This window comes from Nomascus leucogenys, chromosome 11, assembly GCF_006542625.1.
Source record: "Nomascus leucogenys isolate Asia chromosome 11, Asia_NLE_v1, whole genome shotgun sequence".
Taxonomy (NCBI): Eukaryota; Metazoa; Chordata; class Mammalia; order Primates; family Hylobatidae; genus Nomascus; species Nomascus leucogenys.
The window spans coordinates 28,830,100-28,852,174 of NC_044391.1; the positions used below are offsets into that span (position 1 = coordinate 28,830,100).

The window sequence follows — 22,075 nt, forward strand, 5'->3', positions numbered from 1 at the left end:
CTGAGGGCATAAATTGGAGTTCTAAAAAGGGTCTTACCTCAACAGTGGGGAAAAATTAACCCTAGACTAAATGTTGCTGTAGTCTTACCTAATAAAACTTAAAAGCAAGACCAAAATGGGTCAATCTGTTTTCAAGTAACTAAAAAACATCCAAGAACAAAGCTCAAAATAGAGGAATACAAAAATATCCAACACAAAAAAAGGTAAAATTCACAATGTTGGGGATTCAATAAAAAAGTATTCAGCCGGGCATGGTGGTAAATGCCTGTAATCCCAACTACTCAGGAGGCTAAAGCAAGAAGATAGCTTGAGCCCAAGAATTCAAAGCAAGCCTGGGCAACATAGCAAGACCCCATCTTTTAAAATATTAATATTAATAATAGTATTTAATTTAAAAATAAAAAATAGGCATTCAAAAAGCCTGAAAAATATAGCACTTTGTGTTGAGAAAAATCAATTAATTGAAACTTATCCAGAAATAACACCAAGATGAGTGAACTAAAACATATAGCAATAAAAGCTATCCTAAATTAAACACAGAGAGAAAGACTGAAAAAGAATGAGCAGAGCACCAGTGAACTGTGAAATAACCTGAAACATCCAAAAAGCCTGGCCAACATTACTAAAGCCCATCTCTACTAAAAAATACAAAAATTAGCCAGGAGTGGTGGTGCACACCTGTAATCCCAGCTACGTGGGAAGCTGAGGTACTAGGAACCCTTGAACCCAGGAGGCAAGGCTGCAGTGAGTCAAGAGTGTGCCACTGCACTTCAGCCTTGGTGAAAGTGAGACTGTCTCAAAACAAAAATAAAATCCAAATATAAGTAAAACTGGAGTTCCTGAGGTGAGGAAATGCTATTTCAAGAAATACTGGCCAAATATTTTCCAAATTTGATGAAAACTATAACTCATAGATCTAAGAATATCAGTGAACCAAGAATATCAATGAACTTCAAGCACAAGAAACATATCTAAGGCACATTATAATCACACCACTCAAAACCAGTGATGTACAGAAAATCTCAAAAGCAGCCAGAGGAAAAAAGACGTCATGTAGAGAAACAAATATAAGGATAACAGATTTCTCATCAGAAATGATGCAAGTGAGAAGACAATAGAACAACATCTTAAAAGTACTAAAAGGAAGAAAAAGCAACTGCACACTATAATTTTATAACCAGAAAAAATAATAAGCAAATATTTTTTTTTTGGAAGTTATTTGGCAATTTCTTGGAATGCTAAATGAATACCTACATTCTGACCTAGCCATTTCACTTCTAGGTGTTTACCCAAGAAAAACAAAAACAAATGTCCATACAAACACATATATAAATGTTCATTTATAACATTTGATTTATAATAAAATTTATAAAAATTTATAAAATTTATTAAAAAATTTATTTATAATATTCCAAATCTGGAAAAAAACAAAATTTATACACAGGCGAATGGATAAACAAATTGTGGTATATCCATATAATATAATACTATTCAGCAATATAAAGGAATGAACTGTTCATATGTATGCTACGACATGGATCTTAGAATGATTTTGCTGCATTAAAAGAAGCCAGAAAATATCATATAGTATATAATTCCATAAAAATCTAGAAAATGCACACTAGTCTATGATGACAAAAACAGATCAATGTTAGTGGATAATTGGAAAGCAGATCTGTGGGAAGCATATTAGTGAACATAGAGGAAGTTACAGAGGGATAGAAGGACAGATGGTAACTTCTGAGGGTTACAGAAATATTTATCATCTTGATTGCAGTGATGATTCCAAGGGTATATACATATCTCAAAACATCAAATTGTATACTTTAAACATGTGCATTTATTATATGCCAGTAAGATAATACATAGTTATTAAAATAAAAGCAAAAATCCTGAATAAAAGATTAGTCAGTTGAATGATCATCATAAAAAAGTACACATAATGAATTGAGTTTATCTCAAGAATGCAAGGATGGTTTGACATCTGAAAACTCTGTAAATATAATGTATCATGTTAACAAGTTAAAATTGGAAAACAACACAATTATCTTAGTAGATGCATAATTTGATAAAATCCAGTAATCATTTATATTTAATAAGTAACATTTGGTACAACCAAAAAAGAAGGGAATTTCCTTAACCTAATAAAGGGTATCTATCAAAAACTTTCAGCAAACATCACACTTAAGAGTGAAATTTTAGAAGCACTTCTTTTGAAGTCATTTCTTTTAAACATTGTACAAGTGATCCTAGCAGTACAAAATGATAAAAAAAATAAAAGAAGAGCTAAAAATAATAGGTAAAACTTTATTTTCAGACAATATGATTCTGTACATAGGGACTGAAAAAGCAAGAGACTCCACAAACAGATTTCACAGGGTGGCTGGATACAAAATCAATATACCAAAAAACAAAACAAAACAAAACAAAAAAACTTCTATAGACCATACTAGTTAGTTAAAAGATATAGAAAAAAAATTCACAATTACAAAAATTTATTCAAGGTATCTGGAAATAAATTTAACTAAAAAAGTACAAGACCTTTATGGAGAAAATTACAAATATTTTCTTGAAAAATTACAGCTTTACTCTGTGGTATGAAAGACTTGCTATTTAATCTGTAGATTTCGTGCAAACCAAATGGTGTATCCTGTTAAATTCGACAAGCCAACCCTAAAACATGTATCTTAGAGTCAATAATAACCAAGAAAGAAGATGTGAGTATTTTTCCTTTTAGATGACAAAACATATTATAAACCTATTATAATCAAGACAAGGAGGTAATAGCACTGAGAGATATAAATAGACAAATGGAGTAGAATAGACAGCTCAGGCACTGATACTCAAAATATGGAAGCGTGATATATGAAAGAGGTGGTACTGCAAATCAGTGTGGTAAAGATGAACTATTCAATAACTGATTCTGGGGTACTTGCTTATTTATAGTAATAAAAAATAGATCCCTACATTGACCCATACACAAAAATAAATTCCATGTGGGTTAAATACCTAAATTTTGAAAACAAAACACTAAAATTTTCAGAAAAAAATGCATAAGAATATCTTTATGAATTTCAGGTCAAGAAATGTTTTAAAATAATATTTAAAAATCACAAATCATAAAGGGATAGAAATATATCAGAATTTAAAACTTCTGTATACTAAGAAGTACTCTAAGTGAAAAAAATAAGTCACAGCCTAGGAGAAGATATTTGCAGTTTGTATAACACAATAAGATATATTTGTACACACTTCATATTTGCACAGATTTAGAGAAAGGAACATCATCACCTATTGCTAGCAGGAAGGTAAACTGGCACAAGCATTTTGGACAAGATTTTTGCAGTATCAAAATTGAAGACTCGCATGCTCTATGATCTTCCCATTCTACCTCTAGCTGTCCATCTTCTACAAGTCAAGAAACTTGTCCTCCAATGTATACAAAATGAAACAGAATGTTTGTGGCAGCATTGTTGGCAAAAGCAAAAAGAATGACAAGCAATTTAAATATCCGCCACCATGAAGATGAATAAATATAAAATGAGATATTTTCATACAATGGAATACTATAATGTGATTAATATCAATGAATTAGAGGCATACAAAAACACAAATAAAACATAAGGCTGACTATAAATATATTGCAGAACGATATATCGTGTAAAGTTTAAGGACACAAAAAAGTGATATATGGCTTATGGATAAAAATGTGTGGGAAATTATAAAAACTTCAAAAGAATGATAAACACCAAATTCATGATAATGATTATGTGTGAGGAGAGAAGGATGGGCAGTGGGACTGGGGAGTGCCAGCAGGGACCTTCAGCCACACCTACAATGTTTCTTTTAAAAAGTCTAGAGTCAGTGTGGTAAAACGTTAACATTTGATAAAGCTGGGCCGTGGAATACATAGGTGCTCTTTGTATTATTCTCTATATGGTGACTATATTTGAAATACTTCTTTTTTTTTTTTTAAGACAGAGTTTCACTTTGTCACCAGGCTGGAGTGCAGTGGTGCGATCTCAGCTCACTGCAACCTCCGCTTCCCGAGTTCAAGCGATTCTCCTGCCTCAGCCTCCTGAGTAGCTGGGACTATAAGCACACACCAATACGCCCAGCTAATTTTTGTATTTTTGGTAGAGACAGGGTTTCACCATGTTGGCCAGGATGGTCTCGATCTCTTGACCTCGTGATCCACCTGCCTTGGCCTCCCAAAGTGCTGGGATTACAGGTGTGAGCCACTACACCCGGCCAAAATACTTCATTTTTTAAAGTAAGTTTAAGATTGCACATGTCATAAGTGGTGCAACTGAGATTTGAACTTGGGTAGTCTAACGGCTGAGCCTTACTATATTGTATATTGCCTCTCTGCAATTGACATACATATAAAACATAATATGTTTGTATACATACATATACAAAAACATATATGTCAAACTTGGCACTTACTATACTGTGTAGCACATGGAAACCATGTAAAAATGGCAGCTATTATTACTATATTAATACTTTATCCTTTGTAATCATATGTTTATATATGTAACATGTATATTCTTCTTAGACCTACATCTTATATATTCGTCTAATACTCAAATGCTCATAAGAATATGACAATAACAACAGAACAATGGTGAAGTTGAGTGCTCAACATGGCTCTCTAGATCCTATATAACTTCAGGATGAGTTATAGAAACTCTGAAGGGTAAACTAAGTATTCGTTCATTTATTCAGCAGTATTTATTGAGAATCTATCATGTCCTGAAAGCTGGAGATTCTATAATAAACCAAGACAAACAAAGTGCCACCCCAATGGAGTATATATTTTAGAGCAGCACTGTCCAAGAGGAATATAAAGCAAGCCATACATGTAATTATAGCTTTTGCAGTAGTAGTAGCCACATTTAAAAAGTAAAAGGAGCCCGTTATATAGAGTTAGATAACACACACAGGGTCTGTACTGCAATTGGATATAAAGGAAACCTTATATAATATTACATAAAGTATCATACCACTTCTGAGCAGCAGTCAACTCACCTTTGGACCTTGTACTCCAATTCCCACTGGTCCTCGAGGGCCTGTAGGTCCCATTTGGCCTACTTCTCCCTAGTAAGAAAAGAGTTTAATACAGCAGCAAAGTGAAAATAATATATTCCTGCTGTTGATCTCCTAAAACCTGTCTTATATCAACAAAGTAAAACAGTTTCATGTGCTCAATTCATATATATTGCCTGAAATCCCTTCAGGGGGATGGATTTGCACCAGATTTGGAATATATATAAATGAAAAATGTACATAATATTCAATGTATATATGGTCTCACTTAAAATATAGGCCATATAGCATATTCAAAATTGATCTTAAGGAGCCCCTTATGGAGGGTATCTGGAAAAGATAGGCAGTTGCATTCTAGAACAACTAAAATTGGCACAGGAAAAGCCAAGGTAACTGCTGATCAAGAGCAATGTCATAAGCAGAGAACACAACTTAAGCTTTCAAGGACAAGCCCCAAATCAAAACTCTCAACAGTCAGAGTGGTCCATTGAGCAGCTTCTCACACGGACAGCTCTAAGGAGTGTGTTCTAAGGTGAGTAGTCTCAGAGAAGTATTTTATTTATTTAACAATGATTCATGATTCTTAGAAGCAATATTAAAGATAACTAGTTAAATAAGTGTGATGCTCCTCCTCAAGGAAAAAATAATAGTTCCAATCTATGAGGTGGTTTGATTCCCAAGTACATAAAACATTTTTATTTGTTAGGTCATTTCTGACCCCATCTCTTTAGCTAAGGTTTTAGTAGTTGCACCTACTGTCAGAGTGGTGGTGAGAATGAAAATTAGCCAACCTAGAGAGACACATAACCACTGGTTGCCTCTATTAGTATTACTGCTTGAGTTGCTAGAATAGGATCTCATAAGTAAAAGTAACAAAGAAAACAACAAATGAGAACTGTGTAAATAAAACTTTCTTAAAGCATAAAGAATACATATTACATTTTCTAAATTGTCAGGAATATCAGTAACATTTTGCATTAAGTAGAGATCTCTGATTTTTAAGTTAATTTTATCTGCTGTCTTCCCTTGCACTGGCACTGATCAGAAAACAGCAGTTATACTATAGATATATTAAACTCCGCTCTCATTTACAAAGTTACCTTGGAACCAGGTAAGCCTTGTCCTGGGGGCCCTTGTGGACCAGGTGGACCAACAGGACCTTGGATTCCCTTTAAAATAAAATTTTATAAAATAGTGTTAGTGAAATTAAGTAGTTTCAAATCCTCTAAAGTGAAACTTTAGTTCATACCCCATAATAAGTTACTTATACTCAATAAGCATTTGTGGAGTGGGGTGCCAGGGGCTGCTAGTTAAACCACAATTTGCATTCTTCCCTATTTCCATATTAAGAGAAATTTTAGCTGGCCCATATGTCTGCCTAGAATAAAGACCACATTTCTCAGTCCCTGTTGCAGCCAGGCGTGGCCATGTGGGCTAGATTCTAGCCAACGGGTTGTGAATGAAGTGATGTGTGTAATTCCTGGTTCATGCCAAAAGAAGAGGTATGCCTTCTCCTTCCCTTTTCCTCTTCTTCAGTAGCTGGAATTAAGAGAGGGTGGCCATCCAGGATCATGCAGATGAGGAAAGCACCCTCAGTATGGCAGACTATCAAGACTGATTAATAGAGGCACTATATCAGCTTGGAGTTTTAAGTGAGGAAAATAAAATTACATCTAGTTAACCCATTTAATATCTCTGTCACATGCAGGCAAAAATATATCCCAATATATATGTAACAGGATGGTAAATTGAAGGTTTGACCTAGGCTCTAAGAAGCAATAGTCAGTAGTTACCAAACTGTATCTACTGACCAAACTGTATCATGTTGTCCCAATATATACGTATCAGGAGGTAAATTGAAGGTTTGACCTAGGCTCTAAGAAGCAATAGTCAGTAGATACCAAACTGAAGAAGGTTCAAACACTTGACTCCCTCCTTCACAATATAAAGGAAGTTTTTATACATGGGTATAAAAAGGAATATGCACATATGCGTACATTTGTATATGTGGTTGTTTATATTTCATTCTATTTTGTAAAAGATCTGAGTTAATCAAGCCTCCAAATATTTAACAAAAATCTGTGGGCCATTTAAGAGATACTGTAAACATGCTGCTGGAAACAGAAGTTCCCCCATAAACACATGAGGGAAAACATTCATTTTTATAAGAGAAATAGGAAGATCTAATATAAAAAGAATTCAATGGATAAACACATCAAATTAAAGAACATTGAATAATTGCATAGACAGAGGTTAAATTTAAGTAGAATTTATATCATTTGTCTTACAAGGTAAATAAATTCTTTTCTTGCTCAGTTCATTTTACAAATAGAGATCTCATTTCCAATAGAGATCAGCTCTGTAAGGACACATCTACCTCGAAATTTTTTCTTTTCAAAAAGAAGAAAAGGGGGTAAGAAAATGAAAGAAGTCCAAGAGTTTTGTTTTGTTTTTTTTTTCCCAAGCTGAAGAACAACAACCTCCACCAAGGAACAGCATTAAAGGCGACAGGAAGCTGTAGGTAGGAGGTCCAGAATTCACAGGCCATCTGAACAGACTTGTCTTCAAACCTCATACTTAGCCCCATAGTGGTCACTCAGCACCAAGAGCATCACAAGACCCAAGATGTGACAGCATTGTCCAGCCACTTTTGGGATCAGTAAGCCCCTGCTAAAACCAACAAATAAACTACAAGGCTTGAGAATGTCGGCTGGTATCATCAAATCATGATATTTGAGTAGCCCAAATGTCCAGCTCTTTATTATCTAAATATTTATTTATACACTTATCTTGGCTTCTTCTGTACCTTAAGATTCCTAATGTGTTAGACTAGGACCTCTGCCAATGGCAAGGGAATGGAAAAAGGAGTCATATCCAACTTTGCTGTTGTTTGGACTAACAAGAAAAGTAATAATAATAATAAATTAGCAGACAATTAGAAATAAACCCAAAGTGAATCTCAACAATGACATTTGGAATTATCTCATTTTTTAAATTCTTCCCTTCTCCCACTACCCTAGTTACAGAAAGCACTATTCATTTTTTAAGCAATAGAATAATTCAAACCTTACTCATAAATCTTAATCAAACCTGACCTGCCACTTTCTAACCAGAAGATATTTAACATAAAACTGGATTTGTGGGTCGCTTTGATTAATAAGACTGTGTAAGTATACGGCAAACAACAAAGTATACGGTAAACAAAAAACTACATGGTAAACAACAGTAGAGAGTACTGTTATACTATCTTCACATTATTTAGATTTATCACAATACCCAGATTTTCCAAAAGTTATCAGAAGATTTTGGAAATGGTTCTAGTCACGAATGTAGACATTCTTACAGATCTTTCTTTTCTTCTCACCAAGAGGTGCTAGGTGTCATTTATAAATTATATCTGTGGTTTGCTTCTATTCCAGAAGTTTGCCCCTTAAACTAAGTGGTTATCTCTGATCCTGGTCCAAGTTTTAACTATAATACTTTTTAAAAATTTGGTATGTGGCTAGTTAGAGTGGTTGGTAAGAGGATACTACTCTACTCCATTGGGAGAGCGTAGGATTTAATTTTCACAAAGCTTCAAGGAGAAAAAAATACACAAACCAGCAGGTAAGTAAACTATTGTTCCCAAGGGGAAATAAAAATATTGCACCAAAACATTTACCTTGTTAATTAGGTTTTAATGTTAAAAGTCACAGCATCAAGAAACACACTACTTATTTTTTAAGCCTTTGGAAGTTCTAAAAAATAAAATCTTCTCATGAAAGATTCCCTATATTCACTTCTGGACTTACACTCCATTGCAATTAACTGTCAAATATACTCATAGATGTTTGCAGGACTGGCCTTCAATGAAGACCAGGATTGGGCTGGAATGTTCTGCACTGAAGGGAAAGGAAGAATGCATTAATTACCTGTTCCCCTTGACTCCCGATTCCAGGGATACCCATTGGTCCTTGGGGTCCCACAGGTCCCATATCCCCCTGCACAGAAAATAAGCCAGGAAATATAACAATAAAATAAAATCTTATTATTTCATACTTTGCTAACCTGGAATTGGGCTATGTTAAAATCTATCTTTATACTATAAAAAAAGTTCAACATGGAAAATTATAAAACTTTATTTTATTCCTTTTAAACAGTTTATAATTCAAATTCTCCAAAATAGTAAATGACATTTTTGCTATTCAGTCTAAGTTGGTGAGCATTTGTATAGGCTTATATTTATCAATCATTTTTCTCACAAACAAAAATTCCTGAATAGTTGTTAGGACACAAACATTTCCTGCTAAGATTGTAACAGAAATATTTAAAAATAGAAAATTCATAGGATATAATAAAAATAGAATGAGAGATACATTGAAGAAAAATATTTTTAAATTTTCTAAATACCCTTACCCTCCAAATCTTATTTAAAATGCATTTTGAAATGAAGAAATGATCTCAAGTGAATGCAGCAAAATTAAAGAGCCCTATTTTCTTCTTCCATGAAATTGAGAAAACGAAATTAAAGTTACCAGCAAAAAGAACATAATTCATTCTTTTTGTGTCTTTATACAGATGTTTGTTGAGTGCCCATTATAAGCCAGAAAGTGTTCCAAACACTAGGAAAACAAGTGACCAAAACAGCTCAAAATCTCTGTCCTCCATCGAGCTTAGATTTTAGTAGGGGAAACAAGATGGTAAACAAGACAGGTAGATAAAATAACTAGTATGTTGAATAATAAATGTGAAGGAGAAAAATTAATCAGGGAAGAGAGGAGGCAGCGATGATTTTGGTTAAGATGTCCAGAGATGACGTCACTGATGAGAGGGAATGAGCCAGACACAAACCTAAAAGAAAAGCATTCCAGGCAGAGAAACAGCCAAAGCAAAGACGATGCCTGATATGTTCCAGAAACAGCAAGGAGACAGTGCGGGTGGAACCATCTCCATGAGGGAGAGTGGTAGACAATGAAGTCAGAGAATTATGGCAGTGGAGTCAGGTAGAAGGATCAGCGGGGACTTTGAGGCCACTGTAAGGACTTGGCTATTCTCTGAGTAAGTTAGGAAGCCACTGGAGGGTTTTGAGAAGGGAAGTTAGAGATCTGACTTGGTTTTTAAGGCCCCATCTGGAAGCTGTATGGAGAAGAGACTGAAGGGGGTCTACATGAGAGATGATGGGGCACAAACCACAATGTTGAGAGTGGAGGTGGTGGGGAGTGCTCAGAACCTGGATAATGTTGAAGATAGAGTGATGGGATTTGCTGAGGACTGAGAGGACTCTTGGCAGAATAGAGTTGTCATTGACCGAGAAGAAGAAGCCTGAGAGAAAAGCAAGGTTTGAGGTGGAGGGTGATATCAGGAGTTCAGTTTTGGACATGTTTAGTTTGAGATCCCTAAAATGAACATCCAAATGGAGATATCAAGTAGGTGGGAGAGGCCTGGGATGAGAACACAAATTTGGGAGCCCTCAGTATATAAATGATATTAAAGGCCATAATTGAGTGAATTTGCCAAGTAATAGAAAAAAGAGATGGTCCCAGGACTGAGCCCTTTAAGCACTCCAATCATTAGAGGTCAGAGAGATGAAGAAGTCACAGCAGTGGAGACTGAGAAGGAAGCAGCCAGAGAGACCAAGTGAAGAGTGTGTTTCAAGAAGGTGAGGGATCCATCTATCAAATGCTACCAACAGGGCAAATTAGTTGATGACAGAGAATTGACCACTGGATTGAGTAACATGGTTAAGATGCTCATTTTAATGGCAGTTGTATTTAGACTACATTAGGGCCACAAAACTTTTAAACAGTTGGATAGTAGATACTTTGGGCTTGAGGGTCGTAATAATGTCTCTCGTAATTGATCAATGCTGCTTTGGTAGTACAAAAGTAGCCATAGATAATATATAGTGAACAAGTATACTTGTGGTCTGATAACATTTTATTTCTAAAAACAGGCAGCCAGCTCCACAGTTGGCCAATGTTTGAGCTAAATAAATATGTTTTTATGAAGAAAAATGTATCATTTGCTGGGGGCTGTGGCTCATGCCTATAATCCCAGCACTTTGGGAGGCAGAGGTGGGCGGATCACCTGAGATCGGGAGTTCGAGACCAACCTGACCAACATGGAGAAACCCCATCTCTACTAAAAATACAAAATTAGCCGGGCATGGTGGCACATGCCTGTAATCCCAGCTACTCAGGGGGCTGAGGCAGAAGAATCACTTGAACCGGGGAGGTGAATGTTGCAGTGAGCTGAGATGGCGCCATTGCACTCCAGCCTGGACAACAAGAGCAAAACTCTGTCTCAAAAAAAAAAAAAAAAAAAAAAAGAAAAATGTATCATTAGATCAAACTTTATATAATATTAAATATATAGAACCTGAACTAGGAGATGCCCTGGAATACACTCCTTAGTGTTCTATCAACCTTTGATCTACATAAATATTATGGAAGAAAAACATAATGGAATCCAGTTCTGGCTCAGAGCTGGATTATTTTGATTCAGAACTTGATTTCTTATGCATCAGATATTGTGCTAAATGCTTTACATCCTTTCATTTATCCTCACAACAACCCCAGTAAACTGGCCATCCCCATTTTTCAGATGAGTGTAAGTAACTCATCCCAGGTCACACAACTGTTAGACGGCAGAGGTGACAGTCAAGTTCACTCTGACTCCAAAACCCAACTCATAGCCACTAGTTTGCAAATATTTGTTAAACATATAAAAGAGGGTCCCTTTTCGTGCACTGTTATTGACATTTAAATACCTGTGCCATAGGTACAACTTTGTTTTGTACCATTTACATACATTTGAGAGGCCTTATCAGAGGCGTGTTTATATTATCACTTGAATCACAGACATCAAGCCCTCTGAATCTAGTGTTATATGTAAAAGAATAGGAAAGGAAGAAAGGAAAAAGAAGATGGTATTGAGGGAGCAGCAGATAAAAGCTTTGCTATGTAATAATATCCTGATATTTCAAAGTGATTTATTTGCGTGAGCTCCAGATGTAAAAATACATGCACCATGTCACAACGCCACCTGAAAAAGTTAATTTACTGAACTCATAAAACAATGGTTCTGTTGTATTCAGTTCTTGCTGCTCCAAAGGAAGAAAGAGCATCTTATGTATTTTTTGGAGTATTTTGGAGCTGCTGTACAACCAGAGCTAAGAGACTTGAACAAAGAATTGTATTGCATCTAAAATTCATATCACTCACTATTTATTTCTGCTATTTAAATACAAACAGCTAGAAGAGATAACTACCAGCAAATAAAAATAAGCCATTCAAGATTGAAACCCAACACTTGAGATAATCATGAATATCAATTGTTATTCTAATATAATATACAGTATAATGATATGCTTAAAGGCTGATATATAAATGACTCCAAATTGATATGAGTTCTCTGCTTTTTTACACATTTCTTATATCCTTCCCCCTCTGGCAGCTTCACTTCCAATGCTCTTTATGGCTGTATCAGCCTCTAGTAGCTTCTATCACCAGCTCCATTCCCATTTCTAATCTGGTATAATCTGAAGCTGTTTTAAAGAAAACAAATAGCCAGTGAGAAGGAGAAAAGCAATCCCTAACAACGAGGAGCTGACCTGACCCTGGCAAGTAGGCCATGGTGTAAAACATGAACAATTTGACAAATCATCAAGATCAAACAAGGCCACCCCATGACTATGATGGACCAAGATGAAAGCCAGACTACTCCATAATTATATCTGAGCACAGACAAAAACAGCAAACACTGTATAAAACCCTCAAATTATCAAACAACCTCCAATACTGGCTAAAATGAGTGACTGCTACTTCTAACAGTTATGACTCAGCCTAACTCCATTTGTCCCAACTTCTAGATGAGATTCATTAAATACTCAATCCTAAACTTATCCCCAATTATTGATAACATTAAATCCAGAGCCCATCCCTGATTTCTTAAATGCTTCCCAAAATCACCTAACATAAGCACAAATCCTATGAAATATCTTTCATTCTCTTCCTGAGTCACTGTAGGTTCATTGTATGTGGTCTTCCTCCCTTCAGAGTCAACAAGCCTTGTTAAAACTCTTGATGGATTCCTGTTGGTCCTTGCTGGAGGGCATCAACACTAGTTTTCTTAAATGAGTTTTCTTATTTTAACCTGATTTTAAGATAATATTTTTGAGTGGGAGCCTAGGGATGAATATACACTTCTATAAGAAGGTCAAGTCAATGTTTTTTGTTGTTTTTTTTTAGAGATGGAGTCTTGCTCTGTCGCCCATGCTGGAGTGCAGTGGTGCAATCTCGTCTCACTGCAAGCTCCGCCTCCTGGGTTCACCCACCATTCTCCTGCCTCAGCCTCCCGAGTAGCTGAGACTACAGGTGCCTGCCACCACGCCCAGCTAATTTTTGTATTTTTAGTAGAGATGAGGTTTCACCGTGTTAGCCAGGATGGTCTCGATCTCCTGACCTCGTGATCCACCCGCCTCAGCCTCCCAAAGTGCTGGGATTACAGGTGTGAGCCACTGCGCCCGGCCAAGTCAATGTTTTTAACAACTGTTTTCTTTACTAAGAAGAAATGTCTTTTGATAATGTCTGGATTCAAAGCTGCTTTGCTGATGGTAGAAGTCACTGGATGTCAGAACCCAAATAAGTGAGACATTACAATAAGTAGAAATAATCAAATTTCTCAGATCATAAGTCGTCCTACATAATAACACATCTTGCATATACTAGATTTGGAGATCATGGTGGACAGGAGGCAGGACTAGATCGCAGCTTCCACTCGGATGGAAAGAACAGCATATTGAGGCTCGCATTGTGAACCTTTGCTCCAGAACGACTGCAAGAATACATTAGGAAAGCCAAGAAAACCCACGGACTTGCTGAAGGGAATGGATTGCTCCTGCAGGACCGGGAGACATCCCAAATATTGTGAGTGCCCAAACTATAGAAATGGGAAAGGGAGATTGTCCGCCCCTGAACACATACCCCCACTGGGGAACCTGAAGGTCTAGATTATGGGAGCTGAGTCAATATAGAGAGCTGAGCGAAATACAGGGGTAGAGAAAACAGCAGGAAAATCCCTGTGGGCTCAGTGGGTCCCCTAGCAAGCCATCTCTGCCTCACATCCCTAGGGTCCTTGAGGATGGCTGCCAGAGGCACTGGGAAAAGCCCACAGGGGGAAGGAAACCTCCAACTGAACTTTGTAATAATTTCAACAGATTGAGAAGTCTCCTGGCCAGAACTCAGGAAAGGGCGTGAATGCAGTGTGCAGACTCCACAGGCGGGGGAAGAAGGAAAGCTCTACTGACTTTCCTAGCTGGGAGGTGTGAAGCCTGGGGCAACTTCTCAGCCCTACTCACCCACTGCCTGGAAACAGACTCAGTGTTGTTGGGAGGGCAAGGTGGGAGTGAGACTGGCCCTTCGGTTTGCATTGGAGCTAGGTTAGGACTGTGACTGCCGGCTTTCCCCCACTTCCCTGACAACCTGTATGGCACAGCAGAGGCAGCCATTATCCTCCTAGGTACACAACTCCATTGACCTGGGAACCTCACCCTTATCCCCCACAGCAGCCACAGCAAGACCCACCCAAGTAGAGTCTGAGCTCAGACACACCTAGCCTTGCTCCCACCTAATGGTCCTTCCCTATCCACCCTGGTAACTGAAGACAAAGGGCATATACTCGTGGGAGTTCTAGGGCCCCGTCCACCACCTGTTCCTTCCCATACTACCACAGCTGATGCTCTCTTGAAAGCACCACTTCCCAGGAGGAGGCCAACCAGCACAAAAATACTGCACTAACCAACCAAAGCTAAGGACCCTCACAGAGTCCATTTCACCTACTGGAGCAGGCGCTGGTATCCATGTTTGAGGGACCCACAGACGGTTCACATCATAGGACTCTGTGCAAACAGCCCCCAGTACCAGCCTGGAGCCCTGTAGACTTGCTGGGTGTCTAGATCCAGAAGAGAGATAACAATCACTACAGCTTAGCTCTCAGGAAGCCATATCCCTAGAAAAAGGATGAGACTACTAAATCAAGGAAACACCCCATGGGACAAAAGGAATTTAACGAAAGCCTTGAGCCCTGGAACTTCCCTCTGACAGAGCCTACCCAAATGAGAAGGAACCAGAAAACCAACTCTGGTAATATGACGAAACAAGGTTGTTTAACACCCCCAAAAAATCACACTAGCTCACCAGCAATAGATCCAAACAAGAAGACATCCCTGATCTACCTGAAAAAGAATTCAGAAGGTGAGTTATTAAGCTAATCAGGAAGGCACCAGAGAAAGGTGAGGCCCAATGTAAGGAAATTTAAAAAATGATACAAGAAGTGAAGGGAGAAATATTCAATGAAATAGATAGCATAAATAAAAACAATCAAAACTTCAGGAAACATGGAAGCACTTATAGAAATGCAGGCTGGGCACGGTGGCTCATACCTGTAATCCCAACACTTTGGGAGGCTGAGGCAGATGGATCACCTGAGGTCAGGAGTTCGAGACCAGCCTGACCAACATGGAGAAACCCCATCTCTACTAAAAATACAAAAATTAGCCGGGCGTGGTGGCGCATGCCTATAATCCCAGCTACTGGAGATGCTGAGGCAGGATAATCACTTGAATCCGGGAGGCGGAGGTTGTGGTGAGAGCTGAGATCACACCATTGCACTCCAGCCTGGGCAACAAGAGCAAAACTCCATCTCAAAAAAAAAAAAAAAAAAAAATGCAAAATGCTCTGGAAACTCTCAGTAATACAATTTAACAAGCAAAAGAAAGACCTTCAGAGCTCAGAGACAAGGTTTTTGAATTAACCCAATCTGACAAAGACAAACAAAGAAGAATAAGAAAATATGAACAAAGCCTCCAAGAAATCTGGAATTATGTTAAATGGCCAAAGCTAAGAACAATTGGTGTTCCTGAGGAAGAAGAGAAATCCAGAAGTTTGAAAAATATATTTGGAGGAATAATCGAGGAAAACTTCCCCACCCTTGCTAGAGAACTAGACATCAAAATACAAGAAGCTCAAAAAACACCTGGGAGATTCATTACAAAAAAGATCATCGCCTAGGCACATTGTCATCAGGTTACCTAAAGTTAAGATGAAGGAAAGACTCTTAACAGCTGTGAGGCAAAAACACCTCACTAATGTTTAATTGTAATTCTTTAATAACATATCAAGCACTAAATGGAACTTTTAAGTTTTATAAAGAGTATCTACAAAAACCCTACAGCAGAGGTAATAATAATGAACTGTTGAAATCTTTCCTATATAGGTAACCTATAAAGGAAAACCTATCAGATTAACAGCAGATTTCTTAGCAGAAACTCTACAAGCTAGGAGGGATTGGGGTCCTATCATCAGCCTCCTCAAACAAAACAATTATCAGCTAAGAATTTTGTTTCCACTGAAACTAAGCTTCATAAATGAAGAAAAGATACAGTCTTTTTCAGACAAACAAATGCTGAGAGAATTTGCCACTACCAACCCAGCACTACAAGAATTGCCAAAAGGAGCTCTAAATCTTGAAACAAATCCTGGAAACACATCAAAACAGCAGCTCTTTAAATCATAAATTTCACAGGACCTATAAAACAAAAATATAATAAAAAAAGGTATATAGGCAACAAATAGCACAATGAATGGTACCTCATGTCTCAATACTAACATTGAATGTAAATGGCCTAAGTGTTTCACTTAAAATACATAGAACTGCAGAATGGATAAGAATTCACCAGCCAACCTGCTGCCTTCAAGAGACTCACCTAACACACAAGGACTCACTTAAACTTAAGGTAAGCTGATGGAAAATGACATTTCATGCAAATGGACACCAAAAGCAACCAGGGGTAGCCATTCTTATATCAGACAAAACAAACTTTAAAGCAACAACAGTTAAAAAAGACAAAGAAGGTCATTATGTAATGATAAAAGGCCTTGTCCAACAGGAAAACATTACAGTCCTAAATATATATGCACCCAACACTGGAGCTCCCTAATTTATAAAACAATTACTAATATACCTAACAAATGAGACAGACAGCAACACAATAATAGTGGGGCACTTCAGTACTCCACTGACAGCACTAGACAGGTCATCAAGACAGAACGTCAACAAAGAAATAATGGATTTAAACTACACCCTGGAACAAATGGACTTAACAGATACTTACAGAACATTCTACCCAACAACCACAAAATACACATTCTATTCAACAGTGCATGGTACTTTCTCCAAGATAAAACATATCACAGGCAACAAAATAAGCCTCAATAAGTTCAAGAAAATTGAAATTATACCAAGCAGTCTTTCAGACCACAGTGGAATAAAACTGGAAATCAACTCCAAAATGAACCTTCAAAGCCATGCAAATACATGGAAATTAAATAACCTGCTCCTGAAAGATCACTGGGTCAAAAATGAAATCAAGATGGAAATTTAAAAATTCTTCAAACTGAATGACAATAGTGACACAACCTATGAAAACCTCTGGGATACTGCAAAGGCGGTGCTAAGAGGAAAGTTCATAGTCCTAAACACCTATATCAAAAAGTCTGAAAGAGCATAAACAAACAATCTAAGGTCACACCTCAAGGAACTAGAGAAACAAGAACAAACCAAACCCAAACTCAGCAGAAAGGAAATAACCAAGATCAGAGCAGAACTGAATGGAATTGAAAATTAAAACGTTCAAAAGATAAATGAAACCAAAATGGTTCTTTGAAAAGATAAATTGATAGACCATTAGCAAGATTAACCAAGAAAAGAAGGGAGAAAATCCAAATAAGTTCAATTAGAAACGAAACAGGAGATTTACAACTGGCACCAAAAAACCAAAAGAAATCCAAACAGAAACCCAAAAGATTATTCAAGACTACTATGAACACCTTTATGTGCATAAACTAGAAAACCTAGAGGAGATGAATAAATTACTGAAAAGATACAACTTTCCTAGCTTAAATCAGGAAGAATTAGATACTCTTAACAGACCAATAACAAGCAGTGAGACTGAAATGGTAATTTAAAAATCACCAACAAAAAATGTCCAGGACTAGATGGATTCACAGCAAAATTCTACCAGACATTCAAAGAATTATCAATCCTATTGACACTATTCCACAAGATAGAGAAAAAGGGAATCCTCCCTGAATCATTCTATGAAGCCAGTATCACCCTAATACCAAAACCAGGAAAGGACATAACCAAAAGAGAAAACTACAGACCAATATCCCTGATGAACATATATGCTAAAATCCTTAACAAAATACTAGCTAACTGAATCCAACAACATATCGAAAAGATAATCCACCATGATCAAATGGGTTTCATAACAGGGATGCAGGGATGGGTTTAACATACACAAGTCAATAAATGTGATACACCACATGAACAGAATAAAACAGGCTGGGCACGGTGGCTCAAACCTGTAATCCCAGCACTTTGGGAGGTCAAGACAGGCAGATCACTTGAGGTCAGAAGTTCGAGACCAGCCTGGCCAACATGGTGAAACCCCCGTCTCTACTAAAAACATAAAAATTAGCTGGATGTGGTGGTGGGCACCTGCAATCCCAGCTACTCAGAAGGCTGAGGCAGGAGAATTGCTTCAACCTGGGAGGTGGAGGTTGCAGTGAACTAAGATGGCACCACTGCACTCCAGCCTGGGCAACAAAGTGAGACCCTGCCTCGAATAAACAAAACAACAAACAAAAATCACATGATGATCTCAATAGATGCAGAAAAAGCATTTGACAAAATCCAGCAACGCTTTATGATTAAAGCTCTCAGCAAAATTGGCATACAAGGAGCATACCTCAAGGTAATAACAGCCATCTATGACAAACCCATAGCCAACATAATACTGAATGGAGAAAAGTTGAAAGCATTTCCGCTGAGAACTGGAACAAGACAAGGATGCCCACTCTCACCACCCCTCTGCCACATAGTACTGGAAGTCCTAGCCAGAGCAATCAGATAAGAGAAAGAAATAAAGAACATCCAAATCAGTAAAGAGAAAGTCAAACCGCCTGTTTGCTGATACGATTGTTTACCTAGAAAACCCTAAAGACTCCTCCAGAAAGCTCCTAGAATTGATAAAAGAATTCAACAAAGTTTCCAGATACAAAATTAATGTACACAAATCAGTAGCTCTTCTATACACCAACAGCAAACAAGCTGAGAATCAAATCAAGAACTCAACCCTTTTTATAATAGCTGCAAAAAAAAATAAAATACTTAAGAATATACCTAACCAAGGAGGCGAAGGACCTCTACAGGGAAAACTACAAAACACTGCTGAAAGAAATCATAGATGACACAAACAAATGCAAACACATCCCATGCTTATGGATAGGTAGAATCAATATTGTGACAATGACCATACTGCCAAAAGCAATATACAAATTCAATGAAATTCCCATCAAAATACCACCATCATTCTTCACAGAATTAGAAAAAACAATTCTAAAATTCATATGAAACCAAAAAAGAGCCCACACAGCCAAAGCAAGACTAAGCAAAAAGAACAAATCTGGAGGCATCAATTACCTGATTTCAAACTACACTATAAGGCCATAGTTACCAAAACAGCATGGTACTGGTATAAAAATAGGCACATAGACCAGTGGAACAGAATAAAGAATCCAGAAATAAACCATCATACTTACAGCCAACTGATCTTTGACAAAGCAAACAAGAACATATAGTGGGGAAAGGACACCCTATTCAACTGGAATAATTCAGCTGGAATAATTGGCAAGCCACATGTAGAAGAATAATACTGGATCCTCATCTCTCACCTTATACAAAATAAGCTCAAGATGGATCAAGAACTTAAATCTAAAACCTGAAACTATAAAAATTCTAGAAGGTAACATTGAAAAAACTCTTCTAGACATTGGCTTAGGCAAGGATTTCATGATGAAGCACCAAAAAGCAAATGCAATAAAAACAAAGATAAATAGCTGGGACTTAATTAAACTAAAAAGCTTTTTCACAGCGAAAGGCACAGCAAAAGGAACAGTTAGCGGAGTAAACAGACAACCCACAGAATGGGAGAAAATCTTCACAATCTATACACCTGACAAAGGACTAATATCCAGAATCTTCAATGAACTCAAACAAATTATCAAGAAAAAAACAAACAATCCCATCAAAAAGTGGGCTAAGGACATGAACACACAATTCTTGAGAAGATATATAAATGGCCAACAAACATGAAAAAATGCTCGACGTAACTAATGATCAGGGAAATGCAAATCAAAACCACAATGTGATACCACCTTACTCCTGCAAGAATGAGGCCATAATCAAGAAATCAAAAAATAATAGATGTTGGCATGGATGCAGTGAACAGGGAACACTTCTACCTTGCTGGTGGGAATGTAAACTAGTACAACCAGTATGGAAAACAGTGTGGAGATTCCTTACAGAATTAAAAGTGTAACTATCATTTGATCCAGCAATCCCAGTACTGGGTATCTACCCAGAGGAAAAGAAGTCATTATATGAAAAAGATACTTGCACATACCTGTTTATAGCAGCACAATTTGCAAATGCAAAAACATGGAACCAACCCAAATGCCCATCAATCAATGAGTGGATAAAGAAACTATGATATATATATTATAGTGTTGTGTTTGTTTATATATATATATATATATATATATATATATATATATATATAATGGAATACTACTCAGTCATAAAAGGAATGAATTAATGGCATTCGTAGTGACCTGAATGAGATTGGAGACTATTATTCTACGTGAAGTAACTCAGAAATAGAAAACAAAACATTGTATGTTCTCACTCATATGTGGGAGCTAAGCCATGACGATGCAAAGGCATAAGAAAGATGCAGTGGACTTTGGGGTCTCAGGGCAAAAGGGTGGGAAGAGGGTGAGGGATAAAAGACCACAAATTGGGTTCAGTGTATACTGCTTGGGTGATGGGTGCACCAAAATCTCACAAATCACCACTAAAGAACTTACTTATGTAACCTATCACCAGCTGTTCCCAAATAACCTGTGGAAATAACAAAATTATTTTAAAAAAGGAATATACTAGATTTATAATTAACCAGATACCTGTGTGGCATGGTTGTCATGTATACAGTTCAGAAATGTACATACATAAAGAACAATGACAATTTTATTGGCATTGTTTCTAGCGTACACCCTATTATACAGTACCTTGTCCCCTTTGATTGACAGGCCTTGTAATCCCTGTGGGCCAGTTGGTCCTTCAGAACCTTTTTCACCCTGAAAGTACAAGGGAGGGATATCAATGCACCAACCAAAATCTGAATTTTAAAAGAGTTTACATTACAAATACTATGAATTGTGCTTCAAAATTATTTTTTAAATGAAGCATCCAAAGTCACTGTTTACTACAAATGGGTAATTCTAATTGACTCTCAGATTTGCAACTTGCAAAAAATACATTAGTCATACCACTTAAACAAGAAGGAAGCTATCCAAGCAAAATACATATGTAGCATCCCTGAAGTTAGAAAAGAGCTCAGTTCCCAATTTAAACAAAAATATTCTGGAAATGGATCACCTAATCAATCATGTAGTATAACTAGCTGGATCAAGCCTCCTTTTCCTTAATATTGCTGAAACTGGGTCCATCACACAAGGAAAATTTATCTCTCGTACTAATATGTGAACTAATACTTGGCAGGATTAGATTACTACATTTTTTTTGTTTATAAACATTCATTGAAAATTTATGTTTAAAAGAATTCATGGAAAATCTTCTTAGATATGCTCCTGTAGTTACATGACCTAAGTGAACAGCTCTGTCCTTAATATAATGTATATTAAGTCATAATACTTCATGCATTTTTATGAAAAATAAACCATATAATCAATCAGAAGCAGCATTCATTTAATAAATTTATTAGAACCAAGAGCAAAATCAAAGAATATTTACAAATTAGCCCCAAATAGCACATATAGAGAACACCCATTGGTCTGACTAGTTGGAGAATGAAATATTCTGATTCCGGGTTCTTCTGATCATTACCACAGAATATAACTGC

General features: G+C 36.9%; 1 protein-coding gene across 1 annotated transcript in view; it reads right to left on the bottom strand.

Annotated features, from left to right (window-relative positions):
* COL28A1 (collagen type XXVIII alpha 1 chain) overlaps nucleotides 1-22,075 on the bottom strand; it is a 175,351-nt gene that overhangs the window by 90,392 nt on the left and 62,884 nt on the right. The window contains exons 15-18 of the mRNA XM_030823080.1: nucleotides 21,222-21,290; nucleotides 8,964-9,032; nucleotides 6,153-6,221; nucleotides 5,035-5,103 (exon numbers count right to left, since the gene is read on the bottom strand). Of these exons, the coding sequence (XP_030678940.1) occupies nucleotides 5,035-5,103; nucleotides 6,153-6,221; nucleotides 8,964-9,032; nucleotides 21,222-21,290 (276 nt within the window). The remainder of the gene's footprint in view (nucleotides 1-5,034; nucleotides 5,104-6,152; nucleotides 6,222-8,963; nucleotides 9,033-21,221; nucleotides 21,291-22,075) is intronic.